Source organism: Penaeus chinensis, chromosome 19 (assembly GCF_019202785.1).
Source record: "Penaeus chinensis breed Huanghai No. 1 chromosome 19, ASM1920278v2, whole genome shotgun sequence".
NCBI classification, from domain to species: domain Eukaryota; kingdom Metazoa; phylum Arthropoda; class Malacostraca; order Decapoda; family Penaeidae; genus Penaeus; species Penaeus chinensis.
In genome coordinates this window covers 2702404-2719903 of record NC_061837.1, presented here as the reverse complement: position 1 = coordinate 2719903, position 17500 = coordinate 2702404, and the positions used below count along the sequence as shown (strand labels likewise).

At 43.9% G+C, this 17500-nt stretch overlaps 1 protein-coding gene across 2 annotated transcripts in view; it reads left to right on the top strand.

Annotated features, from left to right (window-relative positions):
* Window positions 1-17500, top strand: part of LOC125035303 (telomerase-binding protein EST1A-like) — a 19577-nt gene that overhangs the window by 148 nt on the left and 1929 nt on the right. The window contains exons 1-13 of one of the 2 annotated variants that reach the window (XM_047627601.1): window positions 1-24; window positions 3503-6390; window positions 6607-6685; window positions 6778-6888; window positions 7149-7349; window positions 11023-11230; window positions 11459-11703; window positions 13752-13825; window positions 14553-14757; window positions 15056-15220; window positions 15843-16031; window positions 16239-16383; window positions 17075-17274. The exon at window positions 1-24 is cut by the window's left edge and continues 148 nt beyond it. In XM_047627601.1, the coding sequence (XP_047483557.1) occupies window positions 3506-6390; window positions 6607-6685; window positions 6778-6888; window positions 7149-7349; window positions 11023-11230; window positions 11459-11703; window positions 13752-13825; window positions 14553-14757; window positions 15056-15220; window positions 15843-16031; window positions 16239-16383; window positions 17075-17274 (4707 nt within the window). In that variant the 5' untranslated portion in view covers window positions 1-24; window positions 3503-3505. The remainder of the gene's footprint in view (window positions 25-3502; window positions 6391-6606; window positions 6686-6777; window positions 6889-7148; window positions 7350-11022; window positions 11231-11458; window positions 11704-13751; window positions 13826-14552; window positions 14758-15055; window positions 15221-15842; window positions 16032-16238; window positions 16384-17074; window positions 17275-17500) is intronic. The other variant, XM_047627602.1, reaches the window with a different exon arrangement.

Sequence of the window (17500 nt, the reverse complement as noted above, 5' to 3'; positions counted from 1 at the left end):
CACGCTCTGTCTGCTCTAAATCACGTAAGTCAAAATCTTGGTGAGATTCGAGTCTGCTTTTGGAAATGGGTCTCGGGTGACACCTGTTTTCGTTGAATTTAAAGGCTGTTTGGGTTTCTTTTGCTTGGTTTCTTGGGCTGGTTTTGGTTTGCGGGAGGAGTGTGGGTTTAGTGGTCTCTAGTGGAATTTATGGCAGCCTTAGACTTTGAAGAAGTTGATATGCGATCTGTAGTGTTGTGGGTTAATGTTAAAATTCTTGTTTTCGTTGTGTTAAATCTCGAGGTTTATTATCTCGAATGCAACATTCAACTTGGTAATGCACATTTAAGCAAACATTCATGATATTCGTTTCCGTCTTTGGGTTAGACTTTTCTGATGGATTGTGATGTGGTTTACAAGAATCTGACATGTATTTTCCTTGAAAATAACTACATATTTGTATTATATACCTTTCACCCTCTCATGATGGAACAGTGATTTACAAGGAAAACAAGTATCAAATTCAGTATAATCACATCATGCTATTATAATCTAATTTTTCATCCTATATTAGGTCTAATCCTAAGCGAACCAGATTAAACCGAGTTGAACTCTTCAAGGTGCTAAGCCATATGAGGGAGAATCAAGCATGTATATAAATTATTTATATGTATATATGGTAAACTTTCTGCGCATGTCAACCAAGAGTACAGTAAAATAAGTGTGTGGAGTGGATACCTTGACGAAAACTAAGACACTTTTCATCAAAGGCAAATCTAAAATAAGGGAGATACAGCACAGAGAAGACAGAAGATTGACCCTTCATTTTCTAAGTCCCCTTCCATGTTTACCTCGCGAAAACCAAAACAAATGTGACGCGTAACTCATTACTGCGATCCATCAAGTAGTCCATGTATTGCTACGTGCTTGTGAGAAGGCTTATTTTGTCATTACTAGCGTCTTGTTTTCTCGAATTCATGTATGTAATTCATTCTTCTAGTTTTATTATACTTCTTTTACGTCTTTTGGTAATTATTTACGCTATTCTGTACAATAACCTTCACCGGGAGATTTGACAGGTCGTCCGGCGGCCATTCAGTGAGAAATGCCGGTGAGAAATGTTTCGTTTTAAGTGCTGCGTTGACTCCGGGTCATATTTAAAATCATATTGTGGATATACAGGACAAATAGACATTATTCTCAATGAAAGCCTGATATTTGAGCCCAACAAGTGCCCCAAATGCCGAAAAAAGTGATTAGAAACCAAGCAACTATGACCACAGACGGAAGCGCAGAAAAGTTCGAACTTTCGTTATATAAAGGTTTGTGGTTTAACACTGGGGGTCCAGGGGGCGTAGCCCCCTGGCTAGGCGCATTTCATACCACGAGGGTCCATAAGCGTACATATCACCACGGGAGTCCAGGGGGCAAAGACCCCTGGCTAGGCGTATTTAATACCACGGGGGTCCAGGGGGCAGAGCCCCCTTTCTAGGGAATATATAGATTGTAGTGTATAAATCCCACAGGGTTAGGTTAGGTTGGTTTATTGGTTAGGACGCATTGTACGATTACCACAGGGGATCTGGATCATGTGAAATCCCGTAGATTTTTGCCAAATGATGGGTTTGTTTCCCGTAGAGTTTTTCACAAATTGGCGCGTCGGTCAGTAGACTTTCAAAGATGGCTGCGATGTCTGTAGAGTTTCATTTGCCGATTTTAAGCAATTTTTTGTGCTTGTTTTACACATTTCTGTTCTCTATTTTGCTTATTTAAGCCTGTTTTACTCCGTAATTTCCCTGATCTACTTCATGCCCTCCCCTGCTATCGGGACTTATCAAATCACATCTAGATTGTCGGCTGGAGAATCCGACAGAGATTATCATCAGATTCGTTCTCATCACACGAGAACAAATCTGATGATATAAATATTGTAAGGGAAGACCCGATTGTCATAGTCGGAAAATTAACTGTATATATAAGTATATATATGCATATGTATTTGTATATATATGTTATATGTTTGCATAAATTTGTGTATGTATTATAGATATATGTATATATATAATTATACATATATACATATATACACATATATTTGTTATATATAAATACATATATGTATGTATGTGTATTAGATGTAGATGTCTATATAGATATGTACACACACACACACACACACACACACACACACACACACACACACACACACACACACACACACACACACACACACACACACACACACACACACACAAATACAGTAAAGATTAAAGTATAAGAGATTATCATTCATTATATTCTAAAGTATATGGTGTATTCTCATTCTGTATGATGTAATTATCTGCATGAAATCGAGAAAACTGTGTGCACTCATATAGTATGGCTGTAATAAACATTTATATGTATTACTATGACTATTACTATTTTTCTAAGTCACCCACGATGTTCACAGTGCAGTATCAAGTACTGCCCTGACCACATAACTTTCCTTTGAAATGTCAGTGCCTACTTCTCTGTGTTTCTGTGTTTCATGTGTTATTTTGATATTATTATACATATTAATTATATATTTTAATAATCTTTTGCTGATGCATGTTTTCACATATGCCAATTTTTTAAACAATATAGTTTTCCCCACTCTCAATGATTTTAGTGATGGCATATGCAATTTTTTAACCCATTGCTGACAGGTATGACGTGTACGTACGTGCTATGCCCACTGTGAGTTTCTTGTTTGATTGTTTTACACATAGATGGCTACACTTGTACTAAGTCACCAATGAGCCAGTCATGAGTACTGCCTGTCTCGCCTGTTTCCCTTTTCTTTGATTTACAAAAATATTTTACATTATCTTATTTTGCTGTTACTAATGTTTATAACATTATAGTAATTTTAATGGTTATACTAAAAATAACACCATCGATATTGATAGCACTAGTAAAAAATATGTTTTTCCCGCCAATTCAAATCAGGTACGGTCACAAGATCTACTAATTGACTCCTTTGTGGCAAAGCACTAGCAGAGACATCTATGTGCAGAGACATTTCACAAAAATATAGAAAATGAGCACAGCATTTTCCCCCTTTTTTATTAATTTTCCCCGGCGGCAGCAGGTTAAGAAATGGTAAAAAAAAGGACTTACAGCCATCCGGGCCTTGATTACAGGCAGGGCTAAACGTGAAGAACTGTTGAGCACACACAATATAGAGCAGGCTTGACTTTGTATGTCATGTTCACTTGTTACAAGGGTTATGGGTCCAGTGTGTTATGGCAAGAGTAGATGCCATTGGGTATAAAAGGCTAAATATTTTTTAGGGCAGTGTAGTAGTACCAATGTAGTGTAGTGTCCTGTACAGAAGTTACGTGGTGTTGTTGTAGCTATTCTTCAAAGACTGAGTGATATTATATCCTCAGACATGTAAAAATATTTACTTACCTTTTTGCATCCAACTTTCAAAATGATTGCAAAAGTTTTCATTACCTTCTTTTTAAATACACGTTACCTTCTTTCTTTTTTTCAGAAAATGAGCTCTACCGCTGTAGAATGTAATGCAACAAAAACAGCAGAAAATACCAAAGAGAATGATAGCATGAAGGAGCAAAATGGCCCATCTCGTGTTCGCAAAGCAAAAAAGCCAGAAATACAGATTTATCGGCCAGGAGCCCTGAGACAGAAGCGATCAAACCAAGTGGGTGATCAAGGAGTGAAAGAGGCAAATGAGGGTAAGGCACCTGAGAGCAAAATTGACAGCAAGGATGATGCAGTCAGAGTGGAAGCTGGTTCCAAGGCTTCCAGGAAAGGAAAGCAAGGCAAAGCAGGGGATAACACAGCTGGAAATGCACCTGAAACCAAGCAGATTGCTAGTGAGATGGGGAAGTACAGCTCAAGGATGGGCAGTATTGAATACCCACAGAACACACACCTCCATGATAAGACAAACAAAGGAGACGCCACCCACCAGGATGGCAAATCAGGGCGAGGACAGCTTGGGCGAGATGGGAAACGAGCTCAGAGGATTAATAAAGCACCTGAAGAAAATGCAGGAAGGGTCGAAATATTGGAAAAAGACAACAAGGAGTACAGCCTTAATCAGGTTATCACAGAGAGCACCCCAGACCTGAAGGGGAAGCGTCACAGTAGCAACAGGGACAACAGAGGCCGCAGCGACCAGTCAAGGAAAAAGAGAGACGAAGTTGGTCACCAGAAACTTGATACCATAGATGCAAACTGTGAGGAAAAGAAGCTGCTAAAGAAAGAAACAGGACATAGTGCAAGGATGGGGTCGGAGACGGAAAAGGGGACGGGGATTAATGCTGCGTCTGAATACCAGATGAAGCAGAAGGAAGAGAAGTCTCAAGAAATAGCTTCTAGTCATAGGGAAGAGAAGAAGGTTCCCTCTGGGTCAAACGTACAGAATGAAAAAGGCAGGAGAGATGGTGCACTAAAAAACGAAAGAACTAGAGAGAAGGATGAATTGTGCATAAATAAGGGAGCAGGCGGAATGAGAGTCCAGGCGGGAAGAGCACCAGAAAAAAAATATGATTATCCGAGGCAAATGGATGCCAAACACAAAGGGACTTTTGTGGAGTACCCAGAAAATGCCAATGAAAAGGGATCTTGGAAATCAAAAGACCATATGAGATATACCTCCACCAAGCAGGGAAGAAAGGAAAAGAATTTTGAGAATGCAAGGAAGTCTGGCAGAGGAAGAGACAGGGAAGGGAATGACAGTTATGAAAAAGTCTCCCAGAAGTTTCATAATAAATTGCATGATGACTTTGATATTGAAAGTTTTGTTGGGTATGAAGATGATGGTGATGATAGCAATCAAATATCGGTTCAGGCTTTGGCTAACAAAGTAGATGAGTTGGCCTTAAAAAGCACTAAATCACAAAAAAGAGATAGGGGAAGATATGACAGCACTGGGGATGGCAAAGAATATGGCCAGGGTATTCATGGAGTTGGAAGTCAAATGGAATACCACTCACCAAGGGGTATAGCAGATCCAGCCAGTCAGGGGAGATTTACAGAGAAAGTGGAAACAAAACCAGTTATTAGCAAGGGACAAGAACAAGTAGAGAAGGCTGGAAAAACAAAAAGTTATTCAAGCGCAAGAGAAAACAGAAAGAATCGCATGGGTGGAAAGCCCTCAGCTCAAGGTAGGCAAGTGGCAAGTCAGGGAGGAGACCTCAAGATAGAAGTCACTGTTAATAAGAACAGTCAGGAAAGAACTGCTTACATCCGACAGGAAAGTGACATTAAGCGAAATGAAAAGGGAAACAAGTATCATTTGGCTCAGGAACTCAAAGGAGATGACACGGCCTTTCTGCATGACTCTGATTTCACAGCTAAGTCTGGGTGGTATGGGAAGAGTGTAGGTAATGCCCATGCTGACAAGTTTGAAAGAGAAGATGTTGATCCCATGATTTTTGTTGACGTACCTGAGGATGATTGGGGAACTGAGGTGGATAATGACACAGTGTGGTGTAATCGGCAAGGAGACGAATCACCTGCCACATGGACTGAGAAGCCAGATTGGAAGTCCAAGCGAGAGAGGCAAAGGTCAGAGGGCGAGGATCTCCAAAGGAGAACTGAGAGCCCTGGACGCAGGGGACTTATCCAGCTACCATCCCATAATTCAAACAGTGATGGACAGGAAGTGGTCTCTTCATCTCACCATCTTAGGTCATCAACACCTGTAGTGCAAAAACATTTATACAACCCAAATAATCCTAGCAAACCTGTACCTGTTGTACCAAGTGCTCGTGACATGCCTCCATCCCGTGAAGTGCAACGTGAGGTGGCAAAGGGTGCAGGGGACAGTGTGCATGGGTCAGTGCCTGCTCATAACACCCAGCTAAGTGAATATGTGATCGAGGGCCAAAGTCCAAAAGTGGACCCATCACTTCTGTACAACATCCAGAAAGGGGAAATGGACATCAATTATTACGTAAGCAGCAATCAACTTCCCTTTGAATTTCGACGGATAATGGACATCAGGCAACACCTCCAAGTGTGTTACAAACAGCTATTAGTGACTGACATCCGGATCTGCCAAGAGAAGAACATTGAGGGAAACCTGTGGAAGACGCTATATTATGTAATAATTGAGAAACTGAGGGAATACATTAGCAGGGAGCCAGGATTGAAGGATCGCAGTCTGGCCACGCTAATGATGCTTGTTGAAGAGGGCCATAAATATTTGCAAGACTTGCTGGAAGCTCTGCAAAGGGAATACAATTTCACATTGGAGGAGCACTTAGAAGAGGGAGGAACCTCAAATTCTGTGACAAGAGGCAGGGTGCGGCTTGCATTGATGTCTGCCCAGAAATTACTCCTCTCACTAGGTGATTTAGCACGGTACAGAGAGCAGTATAATTCAACTCCCAATTATACGTTGGCAAAGAAGTAAGTATGTGGGAAATGATTGTTTTCATGAATATCATGAGATAATACATTGATATTTTATTTTGAATTGACAAATAGAAAGAAATTTATTTCTTTGTAAAACCATCTTTTCTTGTGTAAATGTAAAATAGTATTTGAGGTACGGTAATTGTGATATCCAAGTATTACATTTTCATTGAATTATATCCTTAGTACTAAAATCTAGGTGTGTTCCAGATGGTACCAGATGGCCCTCCAAGTTCATCCAAGAAATGGGCGCCCATTTAACCAGCTGGCCATTATTGCTGTTAACCAGGTTGGACCATTATTTTTATCATTTCATCATTTTGATTATATGATTGAACTTTTGAGATTAATTCAACGACACTGTTTTCTCCCCACACACAGAAAAGGCCCCTGGATGTTGTGTATTACTATGTGCGCTCACTCACTGCCTCCAACCCCTTCATGTCAGCAAGAGACTCACTAGTGTCAATGTTTGATGACATAAGAAAGAAAGTGAGTTTGCATTTTTCACGTCTATAGAGATGTCTGTTTTATTGGCTTCATTATTGTTACTACAACAGTTATAGTTATTGTTATTATTACTATATTATATTTCACTTCGGTTATAATAGATTTACCTCCATTATCTTTGTACATTTTACCATTTATATCACTCATTATTTTGTCAGTACCATACAGTCCCAGATCGTAGGTAATGTGAATCCTATCTCTTTTTCCCTCTTTCCCTCCATCTCTCCCACTCCCGATACCAGTACCAAGCGGTGCAACGCAGCGAGCCAGACCAAGACCTAGGCCGCAGGAACGAGGGAAGGGCCCTGAGCGGGGAGGGCTTACGGCAGGAGATTTGGATTAGACCAGACAGTGGAGCAACCAATCGGCGTACTCTCTCGCAGTCTAACAATGATGACAACAGCGGAGCCTTGGAGGACCTGAAGAAATTGACGCTTGAGCAGGTAGTTGCATAGCGTCTTGTTTGAGTGCGTTTTTGGGAATTTGGTCTTTTGTATGTTCAATCTTTTTTACGGGTTCACCAACAGGGGCTCGATGGATGCGCATTGAGTGTGAGACATTAGTATTTGGGCTCTGGGGGAGTTCGTGCGGGGGTTTGTGTGAGGGGTGGGGTTGGAAGGGGAGGGGGGAGGGAGGGCGGCGAGGGGGGAGGGACGGTGGGGCGGGGGGGGTGCCATATCGTCGGGCCGAGCACGTCAAAAGGGGAAGAAGACAGAAGAAGAAGACGAAGAAGAAGAAGAAGAAGAGAAGGAAAAAGGGCGGCGAAGGAGAAGAAGGGCCCAAGAACGAAACGGAAGAAGAAGGGGAGACGGAAAGGCCGAAGAAGGGGGAAGGAGAGGGAGAAGGGAACGGACGAAGGAAAAGCAGGAAGAGGCGAAGGAAGGAAGAGAAGAAGGAAGAGGAAGACGACGAGGCGCGGCGGGAAGAGGCAGCGAAGAGGGAAAAGGCGGGGAAGCATAAGGGGAAGCGGAAGAGGAAGAAGCCCGAGGAGAAGGAAGGAGCGTAGGAGGAAAAAGGCAAGGAACGAAGGTGGGAGGACCGAAGGAAAGAGCGCAGAGGAGGGACAGGAGACGTAGGGGGGCAGGGGTAACGGAAGAAGGGCGGAGCCGGGCGCCGCGAAGGGACAGAAGAGGAAGACGAGGGGCGAAGAGAGGGAAAAGGAGAGGGGGCAGAAGAGAGGACGGGAGGGACGCCGGGGCAGGGAAAGAAGAGGACGAAACCGCGGACGGGGGAGGGAGAAGAAGAGGGAAGAAGGAAAGTGAAGAGGAAGGAAAGCGGGAAGGGGACGGAAAAAGAGGGGCGAGGAAAGGGGAAGGAAGGAGATGAAGAAGGAAAGGAAGGAAGCGGAAAAGGAAGAAAAGAGACAGAAGAAGAGGACGAAGGCGGACGAAGAAGAGGACGAAGGAAGGGAAGAGGGAGGAGGAAGAGGGACGAAGGAAAAGGAGAAGAAGGAAGAAGGGGGAGGGAAGAGAAAAGGGAAGAGGAAAGGCATGAGCGGAGAAGGAAAGGAAGAAGAAGGCGGGAAGGAAGAAGAAGAGGGAAAAAGGAAAGGAAGAAGAAGAGGGCGACGGACGGAAGACGCGGAAGAGGGAAAGGAAGAAGAAGAGGAAAGGCAAGGAAGAAGACGGGAAGAAGGGCACAGGAAGAAGAGAGGCAGAGGAAGGAAGAAGAAGAGGGAAGACGGGAGAGAAGAAGGAGGAAGAGGGAACGGAAGAAGAAGAGGAAGAGGGGAAAGGAAGGAAGAAGAGGCAGGGCAAAGGAAGAAGAAGAGGAAGCGTGAAAGGAGAAGACGAGGACAGAGGGAAAGGAGAGGAAGACAAGAGGAAGAGGGGAAAGGAAGAAGAAGAGGAAGAGGGAAAGGAAAAGAGAGGAAGAGGGAAAGGAAGAAGGAAGAGGAAAAGGGGAAAGGAAGAGACAGAGGAAGAGGGAAAGAGAAGAAGAGAGGAAGGGAAAGGAAGAAGAGGGAAGAGGGGAAAGGAAGAGAAGAGGAGCGGGAAAGGAAGAAGAAGAGGAAGAGGGAAGGAAGAAGAAGAGGGAAGAGGGAACGGAAGACGAAGAGGAAGAGGGCAAGGAAGAAGCAGAGGAAGAGGGACAATGAAGAAGACGAGGAAGAGGGAAAGGAAGAAGAAAAGGAAGAGGGAAAGGAAGAAGGACGAGGAAGAGGAGAAGGCAGAAGAAGGAGGAAGAGGGAAAGGAAGGAAGAGGAGAGGGAAAGGAAGAAGAAGAGGAGCGGGAAGGAGAGAGAGGAAAAGGGAGGACGAAGACAGAGGAAGAGGGAAAGGAAGAGAAGAGGAAGAGGGGAAGGGAAGAAGAAGAGGAAGCGGGAAAGGAAGCAGCGAGGAAGAGGGAAGGGAAGAAGAGAGGAAGAGGGAATAGGAAGCCAAAAGGAGGCAGAGGGAAAGGAGACGGGCGAGGAAGAGGGGCAAGGAAGAAGAAAGAGGAGAGGAGGGAAAGGAAGAAGAAGAGGAAGAGGGAAAGGAGAAGCAGAAAGGGGAAAAGGGAATGAAGAGAAGAGAAGAGGGAAAGGAAAGAAAGAGGAAGAGGGAAGGAAGAAGAAGAGGAAGAGGGAAAGGAAGAAGAAGAGAAGCGGGAAGGAGAGAAGAGGAGAGGGAAAGGACAGAAGACGACCGAGGGGAAAAGGGAAGGAATCAGACGAGGAAGGGGAAGGGACGAGAGGAAGAGGACGAGGAAAGGATGCAGAAGGGCCGAGGGAGGACGACGAGAAGCGGAGGGAAAGGAAGCAGAAGAGGAAGAGGGAAGGAAGACGACGGGAAGCGGGAAAGGAAGAAGAAGAGGGAAAAGGGAAAGGAAGAAGGAAGAGGACGAGGGCAGAAGGGCAGAAGAGGAAGGAGGGGAAGGAAGAAGAGAGGAGGCGAAGGACAAGGAAGCGAAGAGGGAGGGAAAGGAAGAGAGAGAGAAGAGGGCACAGGAGAGGACGACGAGGAGAGGGAAAGGAGAAGAAGAGAGAGGGGCAGGACAGCGCGATGGCGGGGCGGCAGCAGCAGAGAGAGACGGGAAGAAGCAGAGAGGGAAGAAGAGCCGATGACCGGGAGACGCAGGACAGGGGGAAGACGGAAAGGGGGCAGAAGAGGCAGAGACGACGCAGGCAGGAAGAAGACGAAGGCAGGAGTAGACGAGGAGACGACGCAAGCCGAGCAGAAGGACGCCGAGACGGCGAAGAGGCCGGACGGGCAGGAAGGCAGAACAGAGAAGGAGGAAGAGCAGAGAAGGGCAGCTACGAGCGAGAATAAGGACAACGGGAAGAAGAAGAAGAGTGCCAGCCGCCGCCGATGCGCTCCGCAGATGCGTCGCTGCCGCCGGCGGTCCGCCTCTCTCATTCCTCCTCCTATCCTTCCCTCCTCTCCTCCTCCTCATCCCTCCCTTCCTCCTCCTCCCTCCCTTTCCTCTCCTCCTCTTCCTTCTCTCTCTTCCTCTTCTCCTCATCTCCATCTCCTCCTCTTCCTCTTCTTCCTTCCTCCTCCTTCCTCTTTCCTCCTCTCTCTCTTCCTCCTCCTCCTCCTCCTTCCTTCCTCCTCCCTCTTCCTCCTCCCCTTCCTTCCTCCTCCTTCCCTTCCTCCTCCTCTTCCTCCTTCCCTTCCTCCTTCCCCCTTCCTTCCTTTCCCTCCTCTCCTTCCCTTCCTCCTTCCCTTCCTCCTCTTCCCTTCCTCCTTCCTCCTCTCCTTCCCTTCCTCCTCCTTCCTTCCTCTCCTCCACCTTCCCTCCTCCTTCCTTCCTCTCTTCCTCTTCCTCCTTCCCTTCCTCCTCCTCTTCCTCCTCCCCTTCCTCCTTCCCTTCCTCCTCCTCTTCCTCCTCCCCTTCCTCCTCCTCCTTCCCTTCCTCCTCCTCTTCCTCCTTCCCTTCCTCCTTCCCTTCCTCCTTCCCTTCCTCCTTCCCCTCCTCCTTCCCTTCCTCCTCCTTGCCTTCCTCCTCCTCCACCTTCCCCTCCTCCTTGCCTTCCTCCTCCTCCTCCTTCCCCTCCTCCTAGCCTTCCTCCTCCTCCTCCTTCCCCTCCTCCTAGCCTTCCTCCTCCTCCTCCTTCCCCTCCTCCTAGCCTTCCTCCTCTTCCTCTTCCTCTCAGCCATAATTTTGTTCTCTTTCTTTCTCTCTCCATTGCAGCTCATGAAGAGGTTCCTCACCAGCTACCTCCACTGCCATGGCATGCTCTTCTCTCGCGTTGGGCTTGATGGCTTCCGCGAGTGTTGCATTGGCATGCTGCGGGAGTTCTCTGTCCTCCTGCAGTCCTCACCTCCAAGGCTGTCCACTAATCACCTGTTGCAGATTCTGGCCATTAATATGTATGCTGTTAGTAACACAGAGCTGAAGGGTAAGTGTAATGTGTGTTGCTCTTTGTATTGTTCTTTGTTGATATTGTTTGTTTTTTTCCATGACATAATCTGTGATTTTTTTTTTAAATGTAAAATTACCTTAATACTGTTATCTGCTGTTTGAATTTGTAAAACTGTCTGATTACATTTTTAATGTCCTTGCCATTCTGCATATGCTAGATTTTTATTTTGTGTCCCTCTCACTTGCTCTCTTTTCTCACTTGGAGTAGACAATCGTGTTGGCAGTGGGTACAGATCAGCCGCCCAGGAGCTCGCCTTGGTTCTGGCGCAGGAGATGTTTGGGTGCCTGGCACAGCATGTGGTGGAGCTCCTCCCACACAATGTTCAGCACCATCCTCAGCAGCAGCAATCCCTGCAGCAGCAGCAGCAGCAGCAGCAGCAACCAGTTGCTGCTGTTGATCCTCAGAGGCTGTTTTCACCAACCCTGGCCCACTTCATGCCTCCTCTCAAGGTTAGTGGGCATTCTTAGTGGTCATTGCAAGGCTTGAGATTAGTGTGACAGTTGATAGATAGACCAGGCAATAGGCAGAGTCTCTTTTAACCTCCACTGTTTGTTAGATCATCACAGAATAGTTTACAAGTACCTCTCTGTGGGTGGCTAATATGTTAGTGAAGGATATTTGTGAGCATGCAAGGAAGAGTCAGTCAGTTATTTTTAGCGTGTTTGCAAATTTCAGAAGTTGTACTCTGTACCAGGCATCCCAGAGGAACTTCAGATGCCACTGAGAAGCTCATAAAGAAATTAGCATGGAGAAGTTTTGGATCATTGAAGCTGAAGTTTTGATGGGAAGGAACTTTACAATGAGATATAGTCTTGTTTTTTTTGTGTTTTTTTAAACAGGCTGATAATTAGTTTCTTGAGTATCCTTCACCAACATTTTAGCCTCTCTTCCAGATCGAATAAAAGCCTTTTCTTCCCGGATGATGTAATTGTAACTCACTTAGTGGTGTGGGCAGAAGTCAGTGCAAAAAACAGGAAAGGAATATAGCTGCTGGAAATGTACAGTTGTTGCAGACATACAAGCAATTTGTGGGAGGCTCAAGAATCTAAACTTCTGCAGTTACAATATGTATAGAATACTGGTTTCATGAAATTTCAGATTAATTCCACTATGCTTTGCAGATTTTTTCTGAAAAGCATAAAAAAAAAAAATCTGTGTTACTGTCTGGTCTTTCATTTTTCATTTATTTAATATTCTCTTCTTTTATTTCCTCATTTTTATTGATGCTATTAAATTTTATATGATTCATATTTTGTTATTTTTATTTCTTTTAGTTTGCTGGTTATAAATTTACAGATTTAAAGGAGAACACTACTTGTGCTGGTATAGAGTAGGAAAAACAAATCTTGAAAAAAAGGCTTTATATTAAGCTATGAAACTTTCCAGATCAACAGGCTTTTGTTTTGTGTACATTGTGTGACTTTATATCTTATGGAAACTTGCCGTTATAACAGTGCAATGTAAGATCACAGTTTACAATTACTTTTTACCCATTTACACATAACTCCTTCATATTTTTAAAGATATTTGCATGCTATGACCTGCATCCTATCATAAAAGTCCCACATAAATCTGTTTGATTTTCAATTTTCTGTAAATATTCATTGGTGAAATTTATTGATCAAAGACCTGTCATATATAGATTATGTTCAGAAATAATCAGGAGAAGGAGAAGGAGAAGGAGAAGGAGAAGGAGAAGGAGTAGGAGTAGGAGTAGGAGTAGGAGTAGGAGTAGGAGTAGGAGTAGGAGTAGGAGTAGGAGTAGGAGTAGGAGTAGGAGAAGGAGTAGGAGAAGGAGAAGGAGAAGGAGTAGGAGTAGGAGTAGGAGTAGGAGTAGGAGTAGGAGTAGGAGTAGGAGAAGGAGAAGGAGAAGGAGAAGGAGAAGGAGAAGGAGAAGGAGAAGGAGAAGGAGAAGGAGAAGGAGTAGGAGTAGGAGTAGGAGTAGGAGTAGGAGTAGGAGAAGGAGTAGGAGAAGGAGAAGGAGAAGGAGAAGGAGAAGGAGTAGGAGTAGGAGTAGGAGTAGGAGTAGGAGAAGGAGAAGGAGAAGGAGAAGGAGAAGGAGAAGGAGAAGGAGAAGGAGAAGGAGAAGGAGAAGGAGAAGGAGAAGGAGAAGGAGTAGGAGTAGGAGTAGGAGTAGGAGTTGGAGTAGGAGTTGGAGTAGGAGAAGGAGAGATAAACACCACATGTGTCTCAAATCGCTCTGACAGAAGGGTGCTGGAAGCTTTCCCTCAATAACAATTTTTAATTATAGTACAAAGTTCCTTGGAGCACAGCTGCATTTGCTGAGATACTTCAGAGGAAAATTGCTAATATTCTACCCTCTGTCCCTGTAAATGTCATTCACTCATGTCGCATTGCCTAAAAGTTTGCACAATGTTTGGAAATGACTTCGAAAAGGTTGAGGGGCATTATGAGAACTTGTTTGAAATTAGTGATTTTTTGACGCCGAGTATTGCATTTGCCCATAATGACCATATTCTGGTGATCCTTGTTGCAGGCTTGGTGTGATTGGTTGCTGTACCACAGTGCAGTTTGGAACCCTCCTCCTGCTGCCCGCGAGTACTCGACCACGTAAGTGCTGGCATACCTTTTCCCACACGGACACTAAATATCCTTGCATTGAAAAAGTGAGTGAGATTGAGTGAGATTGAGTGAGATTGAGTGAGATTGAGTGAGATTGAGTGAGATTGAGTGTGATTGAGTGAGATTGAGTGAGAGATTGAATGACAGTGTGTGTGTCTGTGTGTGTGTGTGTGTGTGTGTATGTGTGTGTATGTGTGTGTATGTGTGTGTATGTGTGTGTATGTGTGTGTATGTGTGTGTGTGTGTGTATGTGTGTGTGTGTATGTGTGTGTGTGTATGTGTGTGTGTGTATGTGTGTGTGTATGTGTGTGTGTGTGTGTGTGTGTGTGTGTGTGTGTGTGTGTGTGTGTGTGTGTGTGTGTGTGTGTGTGTGTGTGTGTGTGTGTGTGTGTGTGTGTATGTGTGTATGTGTGTATGTGTGTATGTATGTATGTATGTATGTATGTATGTATGTATGTATGTATGTGTGTGTGTTCATATATCTGTCTGTCTGTATGTCTGTCTGTATGTCTGTATGTCTGTATGTCTGTATGTCTGTATGTCTGTGTGTGTGTGTGTGTGTGTGTGTGTGTGTGTGTGTGTGTGTGTGTGTGTGTGTGTGTGTGTGTGTGTGTGTGTGTGTGTGTGTGTGTGTGTGTGTGTGTGTGTGTGTCTGTGTAAGTGTTTATTCAGCCACCAATATTAATCTTTTGACAATCTTTCTTTTTGTTGTCAGAGGTGTGAACTGTGATCCCTGGTCCAGTGTGGCAGAATTAGCAACCATTCTGCGTGGATTTGGGCCGCCTGATGTGCCTCTGACAGATGCAGCATCGATAGAGGTTGTGCCAGTGAAGCTGATGGAAGACAGTTTCCTTAGGGGTTATGAGCCTTTGTTGCCTGCCCACCGTACTCTGTCCTACTCTCCATCCCATGTTCACTCGGTAAGTTAAGAAGCTTCAGGAATGTGTGGGATTTAAAAGTGTTAAAGATGAGAATGATTTTTTTTTGTTTAGCCTTAGATTTAAGTCTATATTTGATAGAGACTGTATTATGCTTGTTGTTGTTTTTTGTGATGAGATTTAGCAAATTAGAAAGTTTGTAATTATTTGCCCCTAAAATAATTGACTGATAGGGACAGAGAAATAATGTAGCTTAAGGAATTAAAGTGTATGTAGAGCCTATGACTTCAAGATAAGATCCTCACATCCTATGAAAATTCCCATTTCTCCTATTTCCTAGGGTCGAGCTTGTGACTGGGCACGTGTAATGAGACTTCAGACATGCCTATGCCAGTTCCTGTGTGGAGTAGACCCACCGGTCTTACGGCTGCAGAAGACAGACCAGGGTGATGTGCTGGTGTCTGTGGTAGATACATCACCTCCAGACACTCCAACGGCATCTAGGGTTTGTTAGATTAGTACAGGGGTTGCTTGTGTAGTCTTGGATTCTTAATATATTGGTATAAAAAGATTTGATATAGATTAGCACAATACGTAATACTCTTTTATTTATGTATTTTTCTTTTGGGTAGCATATAAATTATCCTTCAAGGTAGAATTCCACTATAGCAACATTTTGAAAGCATTTGGAAAAGTTGCATTCAGATCCGTTCAAAAGAAGGCAACATGTGGCATGGGATAATGTTGCAAATGGCAGATGGTAACATGTTTTCATTGCACCTTCATGCATGTGACATGATAAAGTCTGTAGCTAAGTGTTGCAATGCATTTGCAGCAGCAGTGTCCTGACATTACATTGACAAGTAACTAAGGTTTCACTAAATCAGTGGTATTCAGCTTCAAAATTGCCATGTAGCTTGCTATGTGAGGTAATGAGTTTGATATGTGAAGCAACAATGTTGGTGCATCATGGACAACATGTCTCTGCTGAAAGATGTATTTAGCATATGTAGGCTTGACAGGTTGCCAGCAATGCATTCCTTGTGTTGCCTTGGTGGAATCCTTAGGTTCAAGCTAAATTCCATCCTATTATTTTTTGATTGCTCAAAATATTCCCTTTTCGACAGCTCTCTCTCAGCACATCAGATGTTGAGATTGAGGACTCCTTCAGTGATAGTGAGCCTTCAGACATTGAAGAAGATGTTGAGGCAGAGACAGGCTTGGATGATGAAACCCCCCTTGCCTCCACAGTGAAGCTGCTCAGCCTGAGGAAGAAGATGCTGGAGAAGAAGCAGAGACAGCAACGGAAACTGCAGGTGAGGAGTAGGCCTCTGTGGGTGTGTTTGTGTCTGGGAGCTTCTCACAGCAAATCAATTTATTTTAGTTTTTTTCTACTCCTTTTATTCTCCTGCCCCTACTTTTTCTCTTGCCTTTAACTTCACCTTTATGAGAAAATCTTTTAGTTCTGAAATCCTTTGGTTGTACTAACTAATGCCAGCTATTTAATGATGTTATTTTTCCAGACCCTTTTGGAAGGCTCAGTCACGTTGGAGATGGAAGTTCGACCGAGATTCCTCGTACCCGACACCAACTGCTTTATTGAACACTTAGACCTGATAAAGGCTCTTGTTAACTGTACTCCATACACTGTCATGGTTCCTCTTGTTGGTAAGGGATTGGCCAGAGTTCTTAGTTGTGCATGCTGTAAACTTAAATTCATATTGCATTGTACTCTGAGCAGCAGGACTGTACCAGTTTGACACATTTTGTGGTTTATTTTTTGTGCAATATTATTGATCTTTTAAAGCTTTCAGTAAGAACTTGCATTTGGAAAATTACCAGATGATTTCTTTATTCATTTTCTTTACACTCAATGTGATAAAAGTATTATAATATTATGGGAAGATTTTTTATGAATAAAAAAACAACAACAACAACTAAAAACAACAACAACAACTAAAAACAACAACAATAAACAGGAGTGTAGTAATAAGGAAGTGGTAAGTGATCTCTGCAATCTGGGACTTTAGACTGAATGTTGACAACTGACTGTGTCTCTGTAGAAAGTGTGGACCTATGCTCTTGACAGCTCTCTTTCCTACTGGTGCTAGAAGAGAGTGGTGTCATCTGTGTTTGTGATTTTAAACTAAACCTTGTTAGTGAATTATGGGATAAGTGAAGTAATTATAATAATAGTCACTATCAGTAGTCACCAAAGAGAAGTATATCCCTTAGAGTAATAAAGAAAGAATGTGCCCTACTCTCCTACCTTCAGATATCTATCATGAACCATGGCTTGACACTCATTGTCAGGTCCAAAGCTTGCATCAATACAGCATTGACACCGTTCTCATCACAGTTCTGAATGAGCTCGATGGCCTGTCCAGGGACGCGGCTGTGGCCAAATATGGCTCGATTGGCCATGCTGTCCGGGTGAAGGAGGGAGCAGCAGCGGCCCTTCACTATCTCAGAGACACCAAGCCCCATTCCCTGAAATGTGTGACATCACAGGGCTCCGTACTCTCATCCACAAGCTTCACAGCGGAGATTGACATGCCTGTGAGTTGGAATTGTGTTTACTAATTAAGAAATATGACCTAATTTGTTAGTAGCTCCATTACTAGACAGTGTTATGCCTCATTTGCTATCCACAATCATTATCAGTGCCAGTATTATTATTGTAATACTAATATTAACTCCTTAGATCCGATGTGTCATGGCAATCACATGACCAAAAATCCGGGCATTAGGCTCGTATGAACAGCCGCTCTACTAGGTGCGCGGC